Below are 18,357 nucleotides of genomic sequence, written 5' to 3'. Positions count from 1 at the left end.
CATCTGATCACCTCTCTCCATGCGCGTCAATTTTAATGGTGCAACTGAGAAGATACTGTCTTACCGCTCACTTAGCATGCATATGGTTTAACAGGTCAGGGAAGGAAAATGGAAACCCCTTGTTTTACAGATGAAGAATGATGCCAAGTATTTCTCAACTCAGACTTCCCTGGTGAATACTATTAACATTTTTCACATTCCAGTCCACTCCCAGACCATTCCTCACAGAAACAAAAGGTAGGCTGGGAAGAGCCTAGATTAATTTAAAACATGTGGTCTTAACAATTAAGAACAAAAATAGCACAAGCTAGAAGAAATGAAGAAGTGAAAAGCACCTCGCTTCTAAGATAAGATGGTCTTAGGCGAGGTCCTGCATATCAGACCACTTCATCCAGCTGCAGTTTGATGTCCACCTCTCACCCTTGTCAGCCCCACAGTCCCGGAGAGAAATGCAGGTCTAGTGAACTGTGCTCACCCCCTGTTCCTCAGTGCCCTCCTTCCAGAGGTCTTGCAGCACCGCTTGTCCCTTGCTTAGATAGGGCTCTCCAGTCACTTTTGCGTTTCACAACAAATCAGGTCACACAACATACTTCTCTCCAGCTGTTATTCAGTGAGGCCTTTCTCACCTGTCTTAGAGCAACACAACCCACGATGTAGGACAGCACCACAGTATCAGCAGCTAACCAACACACAGGAAACACTCTACGGAGACCAGACTGCTTTTGCCTTTACACTTTTCCCTTTCTTGGGGACTGTTACTACCAGGGGACCCATATCAACAAGGTTTGTTTCCTCAAGGCTTACATTTTTGCCATGTATTCAGAGGGCACCATCAGCTCTTCTATGACAACGTGCCAGAGCATTGCTTGGTCACAGCATCAAACATACAAACTGATACAGGCAACCACTGCAAGGCGAGTTTTACAGCAGGACTCTTAAGTTACCTTTCATACACCAGGTATGTGAAGGTGGGAGGTTCTCAACCAGAGCACAGCTGCATCTAGTTTAAGGTCAAAATCAGAACAATGGTATTTTGTGCTTTAAGAACTCTTCATAGGAAGCTGAGCCCATAACTAGTGTTTTATTTTCCCATGCCTTCTTGCACGCTATTTCTGGCCAAAGCCATGCCAATGCAAACAAGATTATTTTTGAGATTATTACCACTTCTGTAATTGCCAGAAGGAAATAAACCAATAGACAGGTAGATATAAAAACCTGGAATGGCTAAAAAATCCACTAGTAGCTACAGATGTGAAAATACAAGGTATTTTCAAAAGAGGATACAAAAAAATCCCAAAGATGTTTAAACACATCCCAGACGCAGGGGGGTGGGAGGAGGAATTTAAACAAGCATGTTCATGTTCCCAGACTTCAATGTATTATTTAACAGAAGAGACTGAATGTCTCCTGCTAAGCCATCATAATATTCAAACAAGTTCAAGTGCTATTCACAAGAAAACACACAGCAGGAAAAGGAGCAAGTTGCATTTAATTACAACAAAGAGGGTTTCAGCCAGTTACAAGCCAGCTTACCCCAAACATTATCCCTTACTAAAAGACAGACTTAGTGACACCACATTAAGTTGTATCATTCCTTTCATAAAGCAGGACACCCAAATACTTCCTGAATGGTTTCTTTAAAATCTTTTAGCACCCTAGCGATACACTCTTATCTTGTTGTGGTGGTGGTACAGAAAGTCAAAAAGCAACTATTCCCACTTCTTGCATATAAGGAAAAATAAATATAAACAAGGGTTAGAGTATCATGAGAGAAGACAAACAGATCTCTACCTCAATATATCATTTACCTCCAATGAAAGGTGATCAATTAGAAAAAATGAACTTAAAAAACAAAACCAAAAAACCCCAAACAGTGGAACAGACATGAAGATACTACAGTGTGAATGCCAGCTGCTTACAAGCAGGGAATGTGCATAGCAATATTCACTATTTTGCTTGTATGGCTTATGCAAAAGAGAGAAAAAACTGCATTGAGAGACCTTAATGGTTTAATTTTAATCTAACAAGTATAGTAATACCACTGCCAAATGATAGACAAACTTAACTCCCCTCAGAGCAACTAACTCTTCACCTGCCCCACTGTTTTGGCTCTATTCTAAAGAGCAAGATTATAGGTGAACACAGACCTCATTTGTGGAAGGAGACCAACCTCATTCCTCCCTGAGGACAAGCATCCATCCTTGTAATCCCAAGAGAAGACATTATTCTCTTTTTACAGCAAAACACCAACACGGAATCTTTCCTGTTCTCAGCTTTTACATGAGTAAGATGATTGTTATAAGGAGAAAGAAGCTTGAACAATTTTTCAGTCTCCCCTCTTTTCTTCCCCACATGGCACAGGCTAACTCATTTTGCATTTGGGACTTCCAGCTGGTATCGAGTCCTCTCAGATACACCTGGAACTAGTTTGTCCTCTGTTTTATCTGGGCAGCCACAGGAAAGATGCCTTTCACCTGAACATCTTAGGCACTGAATGCTGTGATCCACTGAGGACACTGAAACATTAAAGTGCCTTTTTTTTTTTTTTAAAAAAAAAAACAACCAAAAATTGAATGCTTTAATCCTACATCCCAAACTGGAGCAACAGGTAACATACTATTTTTAATGCTCAACTACAAACAACTCGACTTCTGAAACTACATTAACACAAATAGCAATGCAAGTTATGACAGAAGAAACAGGTTTCAACAGAACATTCAGGTTGATGGAAGAGAAATGAATGATTGGGAGAGACCTTTTACAGTTAAAACACTAGGCAGCACAGAACATTTCACTAGTACCCAGCATTCTGTTGGCAAGTAGCAAGATATGGCACATCGCCTTCTACACTGGAGCTCTCTGGAAGCAATTTCTGGGGGAAAAGCACTGAGGCTGAAAGAGTATTAGCAGCGCCCCTAAAATGCAAGTCAGTTTGCCACCTACCAGACAGGAGGCTAGTATTATTCCAAACCCTATTCAGAAAGAGGTGCCAAAGAGCAGCTGTCCTTCAGTTCCCAGTTCAGACATATTAGAAGCCTGATTTGAATACCTGAAATACTCATTACCTGAAGCATGAACAAAATGGAGGTAGATGGGCAAAAAAAATCATTATTGATGAGAAAACCTGAAGGACAGCTGACACATTTTCCCTTGTATGATAAGGTGTATTTGCTCTGAAGTTAAGAATGGGGAAAATCCGGTCTGTATTTAAAGACATGTGCAATGCCCACAGTCTGTAAATATACTGCAACATAATCTCTCAAGGACAAGCATACTGCACAAATAATCTTCCATAAAGGATGGATAAAATCCATAAAGACAGAATAAAACTTGTATGATAAAGCATAAAATATCTGATAAAATAACTTTTCTCTGATCACTAAGAGCAGAACTAAAAGAAGCCCTAAGCACTTTGCTGCAAATTCAGAAAGGGGAACAAACACAGAGCCGAGGACAACAGCTCCCAGACTTCCCTGCTTAGATTCTCATTTCTGGGGGTTTAGCCCAAGTAAGATGCAACTCCAGTTCCAGAAGAGAGAACAGAGGTTTCAAAGTACTAGGACAGAAGAAATCATCTTCCCCAAAGAGAAAGATTTCTCGCCTCATTAATTTCTTATCATGTAATTAGTTACATTATCTGAATCCCACCTAGATTACCTCAGTTTAAGTGAGAGGCTAGCCAAGTCTATTCACCCTATGAGTTCTTTCATGGTCATAATGTACGTAAGATTAATCAGACAAAAGAAAACATCAAATTAACTGTCTAGGTATGAGAGAGTATGGTGGGGCTTGCTTTTTGTTTTAACTATTTTTACCACCTTGGTTTCTATTGTGATCGATCTTTTCACATATCCAACTTTTACCATTTAGTATGTCATAACCACTATTTAAAAAAAAAAAAAAAGTCAAGAGGACATGTTAAACACCAAAGATTTAAGTTTAAATTATGGAAAATGAGGATGAACACATTGATACAGGCTTGCAATTTTAATTTTTAAAAGGCCCCTACGGTGGGACTAGCTATAGATGGCATCATGCTAATGCAAATGGAAAATATTTAAAAAAAACAAAAACAACCCACACTTTAAATAAGTATGAATTCACACCATACACGTGTACATACTTAATTTTCTACATTAGCTTTGTTTGAACTATAACTCAAGTCTATACTACTAAAAATTCGGTATGTGCAACATTAACCTGATTAAAGCATTTTATAAATACAAGCTTTTTAGTATTGCAACATACTTCACTACTTAAGATACTGAAAAACAAGTTCTACATTTAAAATTCTGATGTAATAGTTCTATCTGCCAATTAAGACTACAAATGGAAAAATACTTGCTAATCTTTAACATTATCGAAAATGCAAATATATTTCATTTTTGGAAGAAAATCTTGTTTATACTACTGGTGCTTCTTTAGACATTTGAAGATACTACACTAACAAAATACAAACTTTGTAGTAAGCTTACAACATGTACTTCTCAGAGGCAAAAAGAAAAAATCTGTTTTGTATTTATGAAGGAACATCCATTTATTATAAAACAAGATAAAAGATATTAGAATTAAGTTGAAACAAGGCAACATTAGAACAACCACTTTAGAGCTTTGTGAACGAAGTGTAGTTTTAAACTTGCAAATCAAGATGAACGGAGCTCTTAACATGCTGTCCTTTTCTCTATAAATGGGATGACGTAGAGAAGCAAAGCTTCAAGGTATAAGGGTTGGAGCCATCTGTCAAGAGACAACATATAACATACTCAGGGCGTTTTACTGAGCATAGCGCTCCTGCTGATCAAGATCACCTTGCATAATCTGACAAGTTTAGCAATTCTGTAGATTTAAGGCTCACACCTCCCTGTCTACCCCCGCCAGTGGCCTGCAGATACCAGATGACCTGTAGTGTGTAATTGATAGTCTACCACCATTTTTTAGACATAAAACCCAAGTGACGGATCTGGTCACAAAGAAATGTAGATAGAATTCCAAATGTCGTACTATACACGAGAAAGACTTTACCATTATTGCTGCCTCTCTTCCTAGCTGAACTCTTTATAGAAGTAGTGCTTAACAGGCAATTTCAAATGCAAAAGGCATTTAAGGAAGTCAAGATTTAGACTGTGGCATTTCCATCAGAGACAGAGTGGCACTGGATAGTATTCACACGTGTTTGACTGAGAAAAGAAGAGCAGGATGTCCAGCACACCCTTCAGGCCTCTCCAGAAAGCGAAGCATAAAACAATCCCCCCCTCTATTTGGAAAGGCTGCCAAGACCCACAGATGGCAGCACACATTTGCCTCTCAGGTAATGGAAGATACGTCCTCCCAGCTCAGTCAACCTCAGACAATCTTACTACAGCAAGTCTTAACCAGCAGTCCTTGTTTTAAAATACTGCCGTTTCCTGTGATAACTATATTTGATTATGCATTAGGGTTTGCCTTTTTCATGTTGAAAAAGTTGTTCTGCTGTTATCACCTCTCCAAACTGAAATAAATCTGAAATGATTAATAGTATGTTATCAATAATAGCTTAAAAAATATTCTGCCCCTGAAGTAGTCTCAGTCCACTATTGAGAAGGTGGACAAAAGGGGGGGTGTGGGGATAGGAAAGATTTAAACTGTTAACACTTGACAGGGAGACAAATCCATAATAGTTTGGAGAAGGTAGTTTAAAATAGTATTAGACATCGTGCTGGATTCGAAGTTATGTCTCTGAACAGCCGGAAAATTCTATCTTAATTGTCCAGTGCAGATCTGGCCTAGTGTGTACTTGTTTAGCACATGAACTCCCCTCCATTCTTATTAGTTTGGAGCTAAACTCAGCTTGGCCTCAGAATTTCTGATTTGGAAGAGAACCCACTACAGGAGCAGTTAATTCAGAGCAGTAAGCTCTATAACTTAAAGAATCTTCTGCCCAAACATATTGCAGATTTCTCTGCATTTATTGTGAAAGATATAAAAAGCTTCAGTAAGACATTATCCATTACGTTTGATTTTGATGACAGTGGATTTTAATGCTTTTCCTGCCTGCCCTCTCTTTATCCCAAACCAATTTTTTTTCCCTCCATCTTCTGTAACTTCAAAGTTGCAGAGCATATTTTGAGTTCTATAGGTTGACTCAAAAACTAAGGAGTGCCATTTAGATAGAAACTAATGGAACCTAAACTAGAGATTAAATACTGTAAAATATATATTATGTATAACATACAAATCCAGTATTTGTATACTGTAATATATATAGTACAGTATATGTGTATGTATATATCTATAAAAAATACAGCTTATATACATATAATAAGAACAGCACAGTTTTTAGCTGCAGATTGAGCTGCTGAAGCCTCACCTTTTACAAAGGCAGTATCAACATGAAAGCAAGCAAGAAAAAAAATTTATAGCAGTAAGGTAAGTAAAACTGACTTACTTGGGACTCTTATCTGGTAGTGATTAAGTACAGTGAGAGCTTCCACTGCATCTGTCTTACATTCCCATTCCAACAGACCAGACAGTGTTTTGGCAGAAGCTGTCAAAATGAGAAATAAAAATGGGAAGGAGGGGATCAGTAACATCTCCTGACAGTGTACACTCTTATCAAAACTGGAATCCAAGTAACTCCCCAAAAAGGTGAAAGTTTACTTACGTTTTGGATCAAACACTTTGTATTTAATAAAGCTGAGAACTTCATGATCCTCACATAACTGTCACAAAAATAAAATAAGAGGTAAAACTCCAGTAAAAATGCACATAAAACACATTAGCAAAAATTCCAAGTTCCTGGGAGAGACACACAAAAAGGAAAATACTGACTCTTTAAGAGAGCTTCCAAGAATTTATGGCAAATTATTATTTTAAAAATGTTTTGTTCTGTAGTATGCAAAACAAGGCTCCTATACCTGTGCTGTCCCATGATATATATGATTTTATAGGCACAATAATTGTTAAAGTACTACTATCACTACTACCTCAAACAATTTTTATATTTAAATAAAACCAAGTTCTTCTTTTCAACATTCCCACTTCAATACAGTAGCTCAGAAGTTGTACATACAAGCACACCACTCATGCACCAGAGTTAACATTCTCTCAGAGCTTGGAAAAAAAAAAAATTTTTTTTACTGAACTGAAAAAGAACTCACTGAACTGTCACCAGTTTTACCACTGCCTCCACTTGAGAGGCCCAGTAGTATATGATTTAAGCATCTGGAGTTTGTTTAGGACTCAACTGTGCAAACTGTTCCAGGTGCATACTTCTCTCCATTTCAAAACATCCTACCAGTCATTAGAGTAACCATCTCAGGGAGTCAGTAAATCTTCTGCGAGTTATAGTCCTAACTGTTCCTGTATTTGGCTTCATGTGAGTCTTTTCCCCTTCCTCCACAAAAAAAACCACATTAAGCTCCTCAACTTAATTTCCAAGATCTTGTTTCTCACAATAAAAAAAAAATTTTAAAAAAAAAAAAATTGAGAGAATAATGCCAGAATTGTGAAAATAGCAATTCCTACATAGAGAGGCTGCAAACCTATTTTAAGAACCAGTTCTCTTCCAGTCACTATGCTGTAACTATCCCAGTTATTTCTTTTAAAAAGTAGCACAGCGTAAAGCTAGGATTGAGCCCCAAAGCACTGTATGTCACAGTCATTTCAACTGCCTACCTTTACAAATGTTTCTTCAGTTACACACAGGGGAACATTATAATAATGCAGCACACAAGAGGGTGGTTGGATGATGTTCTTAGATGCTTGGCCAGCACTGGTGAAACGATTATTCTTACTCATTGCAAAATCCTTGTAACTACTCGTGCCATCCTCCAGTTCAAATATCTGGCTTGGAACTACTGAATGCTGCTTGGAAACACTGGGATTTAAGGATAGAGAGAGATATATGTAGTTAAAGTTTCTTAAATAATTAAGACTTGCATACTTTGCACACAGATTATCGATCTAACCAGAACAGAGCTGGCATTTCTTTACAACAATTTGAAATAGAAGGAGATGATTGATTAGATTTGACACCTTCCTTAAAAAAATTGTAGAAAGGATGGATGAGGCACATTAGGCAATACAGTTTATTAACAGTCAATCCATGTAACGCCCATATGCTTTATTAATAAAATAATAATAAAAATTATAAATAGTAATAAATAAATGAATAATAGTTGCAAATTGGAAATCATAACTCCAACAATGATAACAGAACAATGAGATATTGTCCATTTGCAACCTCATTCCATCTGCCCACTGAAGATTATTAATCTGATAAAACATATTTACCAGACATTAAGTCTCTTTCCAAATAACTTGACATTGTTGAGATGTGTGACAGCTCTTTCCACAGCATACTCATCACCCATTTCAACCAGTGCCGTGCCTGGAATAGTCTTCATAAATTTCACCTAAGATAGATAGGGGAAAAAATGACATTGCAACAAACAGCCCAACCAAGAGTTTTGTAAGTTATTAGCAAACATTTTTAGACCATCTCAGCCAGGCTTTTTCCAAAACAATTAAAGTGACTATAGTAGTTTCCAAGTTTCTAGTAAATTATGCCTTACCTTCTCAATGTTTCCGTACAAGCAGAACAGGTTGAAGACCCTTGAACAGTTCATCTTTAGCTGATGCAACCCACTAACCATGACAACTGACCCAGAAGGATTTCCACCATGCATGTAAGAAGAGGATGCCTGAGGCAACGGATAAGCAACAAGTTCTGGAGTGTCCCGAGATCCCATTCGGTACCCGGCTTGGCAATGGCAACAAAGGACCATGTGACCCTAAGGAGATGAAAGACCATGCTTTCACATTGTTTGAAATAAGTTTCACTACTTAATTATGCATTAAAGCCCACATATGTAATGCATATTTAAAGGAGGGGGAGGTGAAACAATGTTATAGCAGTTTCCATTAATTCTTTTTCCAATTAAAAAACCAAAACAATTCCCCCAAAACCAAAAAAACCACAAAAAAACCCCACCACGAAACAAGAAAACCCCTCTTCTATTCCCTTTAATGTTCCAAGTCTCTTCTTACATTACCAGACAAAAAGGAAGGAGCTGTTTCATGGTATTGTTTTTATACACAAGTGAAAAAATTATTTCAGTAATTATAAAAATCCCTGCACCATACAAAATATTTGAACATAAACCTATCAGAAGAAATATTTAAAATAAACCTTCAGCAATATTGCCATGTCTACTTATAGAGCTATATGATGCCAAGAAAGAATATTACAAAGTAGGGAAAACAAACCAAAAGGAGTGAACTTTTAGCCAGAGGCCAGGAGAGAAGATGACACAGCTCTTTTCCAGAGACAAGAGATTAAGTCAGAAGACTGCCTTTCTACAAACAGCTCATTTGGAAGAAACAGGAATACTTAAACCCCTGCATTAACACAAAATGAAACTGTCCTATTTTCAACTACAGGAGAAGTGACAAGTTTCACTGAAATAAACAATTTTTTTTTTTTTTAAATGAAGAGACATTACTAGTGTGCAATACTTCTGTTTATAGAAAACATCAGTATTACAGACCAATGAGAGGATTCCTGTTCTGAGACAAAAATAATGTGAAATTCACATAAGCCAAGTACAAAAGGAACCTTTTGTCCTTTTTCCCCCCAGCAAAAAGCAGTAATAAGAGGGAGACAGTGGTATAGGAGGAGACAGCCACACTACTTAAGGTAGAAGGGTGTATCAGAAGAATGAAAAAAACATCAGTGAATACAAGGTGGAACTTGGAAATTCTGGAGATTTGAAGAACCTTTGGAGAGTAGGTAGAAGGTCAACCTACAGTGTAAAATATCATCAGTACATTTGCAAAGAAAGAGGCAAGACAAATCACATTGCATCTGACAGTTAAGAAAGTAAATAACTAGACCTCTCTGAGGTCTTGGTACAACACATGAAAGTGACAGCAGATCTTCATTTACAGATAGCACTGGTAAAAAACGCAGCACTTTATAGCACTAATTCCAAAACATCATTCTTATACAGTCACATAGCTATACTTTCTCAGAATTAGCTATATTAGAAGAAACGCAAAGCCCACAATTCACAGCTTTGCATGCAAGAACATCAAAGAGCTCTGTGTTGCATCAAACCATTGATCAAGCTATGTTGCCATTTTCTGAAAGAAAACTGCTTTCCTAGTACAGATGTCATTTTCCATCCATCGCTAGGGTGATGGCAACTAAAAGGAAACATTCTTCCAAGGAATAAATTTGTAGAGCCGGATGCTGTCCGTGAAAGGAAGGAAGAGGAACGGCAATAAATGCACATAGATTTCAGTGAATCACTATTATTTTCAGAATGTGGACTGACAGCACTGCACGTACAGCACAACAGTGAACTACTCATGCTGTAGGGGTCCACAGTTAAGCACTGATTGAATATTTAGAATTCCACATAACATGTAAAGAAATCATAACCACCTGTCATCCTATGTTACTTACCATAACCATCATGTCTAAATGATGATGGGTGCTCTCCCAAAATAGCTTGCCTCTGGCGACCCTTCCCTCTGTCTAACATGTGGGAAGGGAAAGAAAACAGTTTAGTATGCACAACTATGCACTTGATTTCTCCAGTTAAGACACAAAGCTTCTAGTTAAGAAGCAAAAAAGTAATTTGAGTCCTTGTTAATTTTATAAACAATTTCTCATTCATTATACGGCTAAAACCACAAGCTGTAGCCCTGGGACACCAAAATTAAATGACTGCCTCTGTATAACAAATTGCACTTAAGTTGATTTGGGGCAGTAGCCAATGAGGAGATGCAGACATTTAAAGTTTATGGATATACCCAATAGTTTTCCTAAACAGACACCACACATTAGTATAGATAACACCATACAGCAGGATTTACCTATGTGTCTCTTAAAACAAATTTGAAATGCAGTACTTTTGAAAGACAGTACCTGAATCATAATATTAGCTTCAACAGCAACACATTTTCAAAGTGGGCTTCTTTCAAGAAGTTTCAGCATAAGCCAACAACAACCTGTATTACATGGTTTCATAATCAGTAAACAGAGAGCATTACATATGTGTACATATATATTTACAGAACACCTACTGATTTATGGGCGTGCTGAAAGGATTGTACATTATTGCATTATCAGCAGCACATAACAGTTCAATTGAAGAAAAACATCACTGAATAATGCACTTAAACAACGGTCAATCCTTTAAGAAAACCCAGTTCTCTAGGATATAAAGTTAAGCAAGGGGTCTACATTACTGGAGGAAAGCAATGCATCACAGCCAAAGCTGTATTTTCTAATCAGGTCCATGCTGCATGACAAAGAAAATCTAAACTTCCAGATTTTTTTTGTGGTAAGCAACAACTGATTTCTCATAATTAAAAAAGCCACGTTGAAAAGGTGGAGAAGACATTTATCAGTTTACAACAGTTCCCAGGAAATTTAGGTATGACTGCTGAAAATGGCAACTCCAGCCTGGTGCAGCTGGAGGTATTTCCCCTGAAGTACAGCAACTATTTGCATTAGAAAACACAACAGTGGGAGATGAAAACACATGTGCCCTTTCAGCTCAGTATTTGGAGGACAGGTTCCAAGTCAGATATTTACTTTGGCAATAAAGCCTGAAGAGAGAACCATGCTGAATGCCTTCAAATATATAGAAGAAAGATTACTTTTGTCAAGTTTTGTTTTTCTATTCCCTTTTCAGGGTAACAGCTCTGGTTCTTGGCTCTAAAAAGCAAATAGGCAGTCAAATGAAGTGTTTTGAGCATTTAAACTGTATGCAGTAATCATCTTTCAGAAAAATCAAGTTTGTAATACCAGTCTGTGGAGCTAAATCTTTTGAAACTGCACGTGGTAATATAATAAAGGACCATATTCTTTCAAATAAAGAATTCTGGGAGACCACAGTTTGACAAATATTTCCTCCTCATGATGGTGTAGTCCACTGCTCTCTCCTTGCCCCATACTCGTTTCTTCCTTGAACAAAGTCCCTCAATTGTGCCAGTACAAATACTTGTGCAAACAGGCATTGAAACATGAGAACTGATCTGTGTTAAAAATAACTCTGAAAGGAAAGATTCTTTATAATCTAGTTTAAGTTTGGGGTTTGTTGTTTTTTGGTTTTGTTTTTAAATCAGGTCCTTGAGTCACTGCGTATGCTGGTATTACCACCAAAAGAAATGCTCCAAACTACAGTTTGAACTTTATGGCTAAAAGCAAGCAGAATACTAAAAGTCAGCCGTTTTTTTCGGTTCAATCTAATGGAATATGGGTTCACAGCAGCAAGCACTTATGAGGAAGTTTACTTAAGTGGAGAAATACTACAGGGAAGTCTAATTTGTTACCATAAAGAACTAAAACCAGTTCTTTAAGAAAAAACACAGAGCGAAATGCATTTCCTTCCTAAAATTTGAGGGGGGATGTGAAATTCTGAAAGGATATATTAGCATGCCTGTCCTCAGAATGAAAATTCCTTTGGGGTACGATCTTGTTTTCTGCAGTCAGATCTCTACAGTTTGGGTCACATTAGGTTCAAAAGCCAAACAATGCTGCTGCAAGAGTAAATTGAAGCACAAATATGAAAACACACTCTCTCTCTGTCCTGGATTACTTTATGGGCAAAACTGCTCTAGATGCCTGCTTTTTCAAGCACATTTCAGTATTCATTCAACAATTTATATTCCCATTTCCTAGATAAATGGATGTGGGCCACAGGAAATGAAAACTCATGCTATATACAATATAGCATGATATAAATACATATAATGCAAGTCTAATCCTTTTCCTCTTACGTGTAGTAGAGTGATATATAGAAAATAGAGACAGACTGTCAAAGTAACAAGGAAAACAAGAGAGTAGAGTGAGAGTTCTTGAGAAAGAGCAAGCCATACCTATCATAAGTTTTTCATTTTCCACTGTTTTCTCTAGCTTGGGGAACATTTAGTTCATACAGCCATATCTATCTGCAGACCAATTACATAATGTAATTAGATGCACAATGTTACAAGTCAGCCTCCAAACACTGCAATGATCAAAAGATATGAGGGTCAAATTAATCCTTCAGATTTTCAGAATTCAAACCTTCGGATTTTTTTCTTGCCCTTGAGTTTCTTCAAAATCCCTTTTTTAGCTCAGGAATTTGAGAAAAAAATTTGAATCCTGATACAAATAGTCATAATCTACAAGCTGCAACCAATACTGTAGCTCCCTTGTTAACTTTTTACAAGAACTTCATTTTGAAAATTCAAGCCCTAAATTTTAAGTTGTACAACAGGTTTACAAGCCCAGCGTCTCTGCAGAATTACTCTGAAAGTGCGTATCACTTGAGACGGCCAAAGCCCTGGTTCTCATATAGCCTTTGATAAGTAGATACTCTATCTTGGACACATTGTCTTCACTTTTCTAACTTTACATTGCACACATTACTGTACATAAGTTACTGAACACTGCACTCAATAGTTACAGACTTTTTTTTTTTTTTTTCCCAAAATAAACACTTTACAGGAGTTAGGCTACACAGCAGTTTGTCTTTACATATATAGTCATAGTTTTCACTGACACGAGTTAAGCTCTGGTAATTCTTACAGCTGAGTACTTAAGAGACAGTATGCCTGTACCAATTATGAATCTCCCTATTTTAATACTTAAGTATAACTGAGGGGACCTATCTGATATTGCACTGCTCAGTTCCAACTATCTACAGATAATGATTAAACTTCCCTACTACTAGACAATATTACACTGTTAAGACTGAATGCAACTCTCACATACAGCAAGTAATAAAAAGATTACAATGTCAATGATATCAACAAGAGGTTCTTAATTTTGGAGGTTCTCAATTTTTCAATTGTAATTTTAAGGGAAATAAGACCAGCATACATACAAACTTGAACAGAATGGGTCCAGTCTATCATGTTATTCATCCCATACAAATCTGAAGTACTGAAAGGTCCTCCTTTAAAAACTTGTGGTGGTGGTGCATGCAGTATGCAGACAAGGTGAATTGCAAGTCTGAGTTTTTTCAGAGGGTTTTTTTGTTTGTTTGTTTGGTTTGGTTTTTTTTGCTGATGCCGATGTGGTGCATGATGAAGTGTAGAGTCAGCCTGCTGAAGTCCTCTATCCTTCTTAATGCCTCGTCCAACATAGGGGAAAAGAGTCCTTTCGAAGGAGAAGCAGTGTGCAAGTTTGTAGTTTGTAAGGAATAGTCTGTACCAGGTTTCCTCTCCTCCAAAGAGAGAGAGCTGCTTGGAGAAATGCAAGTCCTTGAGAACTGCGAAGGTGCTTGCAGGTGTGGGCTCCTTGTTGAACTAAGTGGCTCAAGCACACGGCAGTAGGGGGCCCTAGGGCTCAGGGTTACTTCCCTGGCGTGTGAACACAGCCTTCAGCAGCACTGGCTTGCTTTGAAATGACTATTGCCATACAGCCTGACCACGTATAAAGGATTGTCATTAGTACAGTCAAACATCTACAGCGATAACATACGAAAACCTACCTCGTCGGCCCAGATACGGCTTAGTGTAGTCCCAACTATCGTTGTCGTTTCTAATGACATTAAGTCGAGTTGGCTGTTCAAACAAAGTAAAAGTGAAAAAGGTTAAGTGATATATACATACATATATATATTTTTTTTTTTTTCCAGTAAAATTAAAAGAGAAGGTCCAAGCATTACCCTTGCATATTCAATTTTTAGTGTGCAGCATCCTGCATAGATATCTGCTCCATTGAGCGCAGCCTTCGCCTTCTGGGCACAAAACACTGATTCAAACATACGCATCATGTTAAGGTTTTCTTTTCACCAGGTGTCTCATTCATGTCGCTTTCTGCTGATATGGCTTTATTTTTGTAGCCTACAGATATTTCACTATTGTATGCCTTACAAGAACTCTATACAGACTTTAATATAAAATTCCCAACAAGTGTATATATATATGGGTTCAACTTCTGTTAAGCACCTGTTTTTGAGACGCAAGTAGCACATGATGACACCATTCTATATAAATTAGTAAATTCTTCAGTGTGGATTATAAAGATGCAAGCTTTATTCATGCTCTGAGCTTAGGCCGTTTGAAAGGGGATATCCTGGTGGATTTAGTAACTTTCATCAGAGGACACAGAAAGTTACCAGCAAGCCTAGAGAATATTTGAAGGGAAAATTTGAAGGTAAAGTTCAAGCTGCATCATTTGGGAAGTGATCAGAGCTCAGGGGTGAGAAGGTATGACTTAAGACAATGCATCCCTTCTCACAGCTAGCATTAGCTAGAGACTTGTGGATAGGGAGAACATGAACTCAGCAGTTACTTTACAGCAAAAAGAACTAGGAAAGAGTACGCCCTTTTCAGCTTGTTAGCCAAATAAAACCACAGAACTCAGAGATAATTTGAATGAACAAACAATCATCTTGCATCAAAAAATACAACACGCAGATTGCTTTAAATCCACTGCTCAAGGCAGATGCAAGTACCAGGCTCCAACATACAGGTTATTTCATATCCTCCTCATACACACCAAGATTAGTTCTGTGACTAGCACAAAAATGTACCTGAGCCTTGGCACGTGGCAATCCACAATCTCATACATACTCAAAAACATACAGTGTCAGAAAGCCCAAACCTTGCAGCAGACCAGACATTTTGCACCATCCTTTGATACAATTTAGTGAAATTTTTGAAGTAGTCTGTATCAATAGCATATCCCTTGTGTTTTACCACATTCCTGCAGCCCAACTTCTTCCAACATGATGTAGGTTCACTGTGGAATTTAAGAGTGAGAAAAGTTAAGCTTCCCAGGCCTCTAAGAAATCGTTTGACACTGGCTAGAACTGTGGGAGCACATTTGCAAAAGTAATGGGTACTGCAATTAGCATTGACATTTGAGTAAATTTTTGAACTTTTCAAACAAGGCTTGTCTTGAAGCTCACTTCCCCACCCCAAACTGCTGCATTACTTTGCTCACATTTGTGAGTTTCCTTTCAATTGCTGGTTGTTTTTGTTTTTAATGAAAGGCATGTTGCAGATTTCAATTCAAAGGACAGAAGTATGGCAGTTTCAGAGTATGTGCAGGATCCTCCCCAGAACTTCCCTAATCTTTCACAAGATGCAGAATAACCTCCAACTATACAAGTAATCTGATCCAGGCAACACCACTTACCACAAACTCGACACACTATCATAGTAAGTCAAAATACTGTCTGTTAGGACGCACAGTTTAAGTCTTCTACATAGATAAACAGCAATTAGTTTGCTTTTATGGAAGTTAGGATAATTCTTTTTGCCTGGCAAATCATCAGTGCAGCCACCGGTTAAGTCATATGTTACAGAAGCGACCCACTAATAAAGCCTGCCACATCAGTAGCATCTGAAATCACAGAAGAATTTGATATTTTGGTACAATTTTGTCCAGATAACAGCTTGGAAATGGAGAGTAATCAGTCTCTGTGAAGAGGGCTATCAGAGTTTTATAAACTAAGGCGTAACCATATCAGACTTTGGACTTTGCAAACCACAGTAACACATCAACAACTCTGAACATTCATCCCATGTACAACTTAATGCTACAAATACAGTAAACAGTAGGATAACAGAGGAGGGAATTTCCTCAACACATGATAAACACGTCAAGGAGGCCTAAGTTGGTCTCGTGCTTTATTAAAGCCAGAATAATAAACCAAGCAGTATATATTAGAACTATTTTAGAAGAGTCTGAAGAAGTCAAACTGCACCTCTGCAATCCCTTACCCACTTCCTGAGTATCAACACAGGCAGAAGCCATGAAACTTTTGTGTATAATGCACTGTCATATCTATGACATATTTCCTGTCTGCAATTATTAGCTTTAGGGCCACTTATAAACATCATTATCAAGACCACTGTTGACACTGTCATTTTCCTATAAAGATGAAATGTTTAAGTGCTATTCTGTCTTACAGACACAGAGAAATTGGAAATTACCACGTCTTAGATAGAAATTAAAAAAAAAATTGGTCTCAAAATTACACAGTATTTTTCTGACATTCTCATGTTAAATCCCATCTGCAGTCAAGAACCTACAGAAAAAAAAAAAAAAAATCACTCAGAAAGGATATTCAACCATAGCTTGTATTCCATTTCTCTTGAATATAACAATGCGCTGAACTTTTCCAACAGGGTTGCACACAGTATACAAGACATCCTAAGAAAGAAGAAAGAAATACTTTAGTCAGATGTGAAATTTCAAACACTTTAGGTCCACAGAACATTTTCTTGCATTGGCATTTAAATGCCAGAGAGCAGAGAAAAGGCTTGTTAACTTTTCATTTACAATTTTCTCTATACAATTTATACATTCATGATTAGCACTTTTATGGATTAATATAGTACAGGCAGTCAAATCTGAAAAACAGGAAAGCTTCTATAAGAAGTACTCATGCAAACATTAGTTTAACAAGTATCTTCAACTGTGTTAAAACCCAATAATTGCATCCATGTCTCAAGCTGTGCTCCCTTTTAAGCATGCACTGCAGTAGTTTTACCAAAGCAAAGAGAGACAAAATGACACTGTAGTTATAGCACATTTCATTTCATAAGACTCTAGCAGCTGAGGGTTTTTTTTAATTTTTCATGTTCATTTTCAGAAGAGTAATCAGGGGTAGTCCATGATTTAAGCTTAGGTAGCTTATCAAAAGGAGATTTTCAATCGTATTCACCTGAATCAAACACACTGCAAGTGGTTACTGTGCTTCTCCACTTAAGGCAGAGAAAGTTTCTGACAGGAAACACTGGATTCGTGCAAACTCATTGTTAACACTCTGCTTTCACCAGCATTTGTCTATATTACAAGGAACCAATAAAATTCAAGACCGTCTTCAGTGCTGCAGGGGAACCAAACAGTAACAAGAAAAGCTCGCCTTACTGCACATCAGGCCAGGCTTATGATGTGCTAGGAGCAATCTCAAAGAACAGTCATTTACACACAACAATTCTGACATCACGGTACCAGAAACTAGTCTCCAGCATGAATCCGGCCAAGAAAAGTAAGTTTAGAGTGATTATACACCCATACTCAGAATTCCCGAGACTCAGGCTTGAGAACCTGAACAAACAGGACTGTGATTTCTTGAAACAATTCACCTGTTAGATCATGTTCAAACAGCTGAAAAGCACATAAGCTTTACTAGACAGCCAGTTTCATAGCTAAACCTAGCAAGCGAAGGCATGCTCAGTGAAACAGTCTACCACAATCTATTTTTTCCTTCCTTTCTATCTAAACCAAATACTTCCAAAGTGCTCATTCCAAGATCTTAGTGTATGTCCTCAGGTTTATTTGGGGGACAAGAAGGAGAGGGGGGGAAAGGAAGTAGATACAGTATTTATTATTATGTCCTGCAGAATAGCAGAGGAATT

The 18,357-nt window shown here is 37.6% G+C and overlaps 1 protein-coding gene across 1 annotated transcript in view; it reads right to left on the bottom strand.

Annotated features, from left to right (window-relative positions):
* Positions 1-1,470: 1,470 nt before the first annotated feature.
* The window catches only part of HNRNPLL (heterogeneous nuclear ribonucleoprotein L like), a 29,978-nt gene continuing 13,091 nt past the window's right edge, over positions 1,471-18,357 (bottom strand). The window contains 11 exon segments of the mRNA XM_052781107.1: positions 1,471-4,737; positions 6,425-6,523; positions 6,641-6,698; positions 7,654-7,855; positions 8,272-8,393; positions 8,553-8,735; positions 8,737-8,771; positions 10,448-10,519; positions 14,472-14,544; positions 14,649-14,745; positions 17,061-17,146. Of these exon segments, the coding sequence (XP_052637067.1) occupies positions 4,682-4,737; positions 6,425-6,523; positions 6,641-6,698; positions 7,654-7,855; positions 8,272-8,393; positions 8,553-8,735; positions 8,737-8,771; positions 10,448-10,519; positions 14,472-14,544; positions 14,649-14,745; positions 17,061-17,146 (1,083 nt within the window). The 3' untranslated portion in view covers positions 1,471-4,681.

Source organism: Harpia harpyja, chromosome 3 (genome assembly GCF_026419915.1).
Source record: "Harpia harpyja isolate bHarHar1 chromosome 3, bHarHar1 primary haplotype, whole genome shotgun sequence".
Taxonomy (NCBI): domain Eukaryota; kingdom Metazoa; phylum Chordata; class Aves; order Accipitriformes; family Accipitridae; genus Harpia; species Harpia harpyja.
This window is presented reverse-complemented; position numbering and strand designations above follow the sequence as displayed.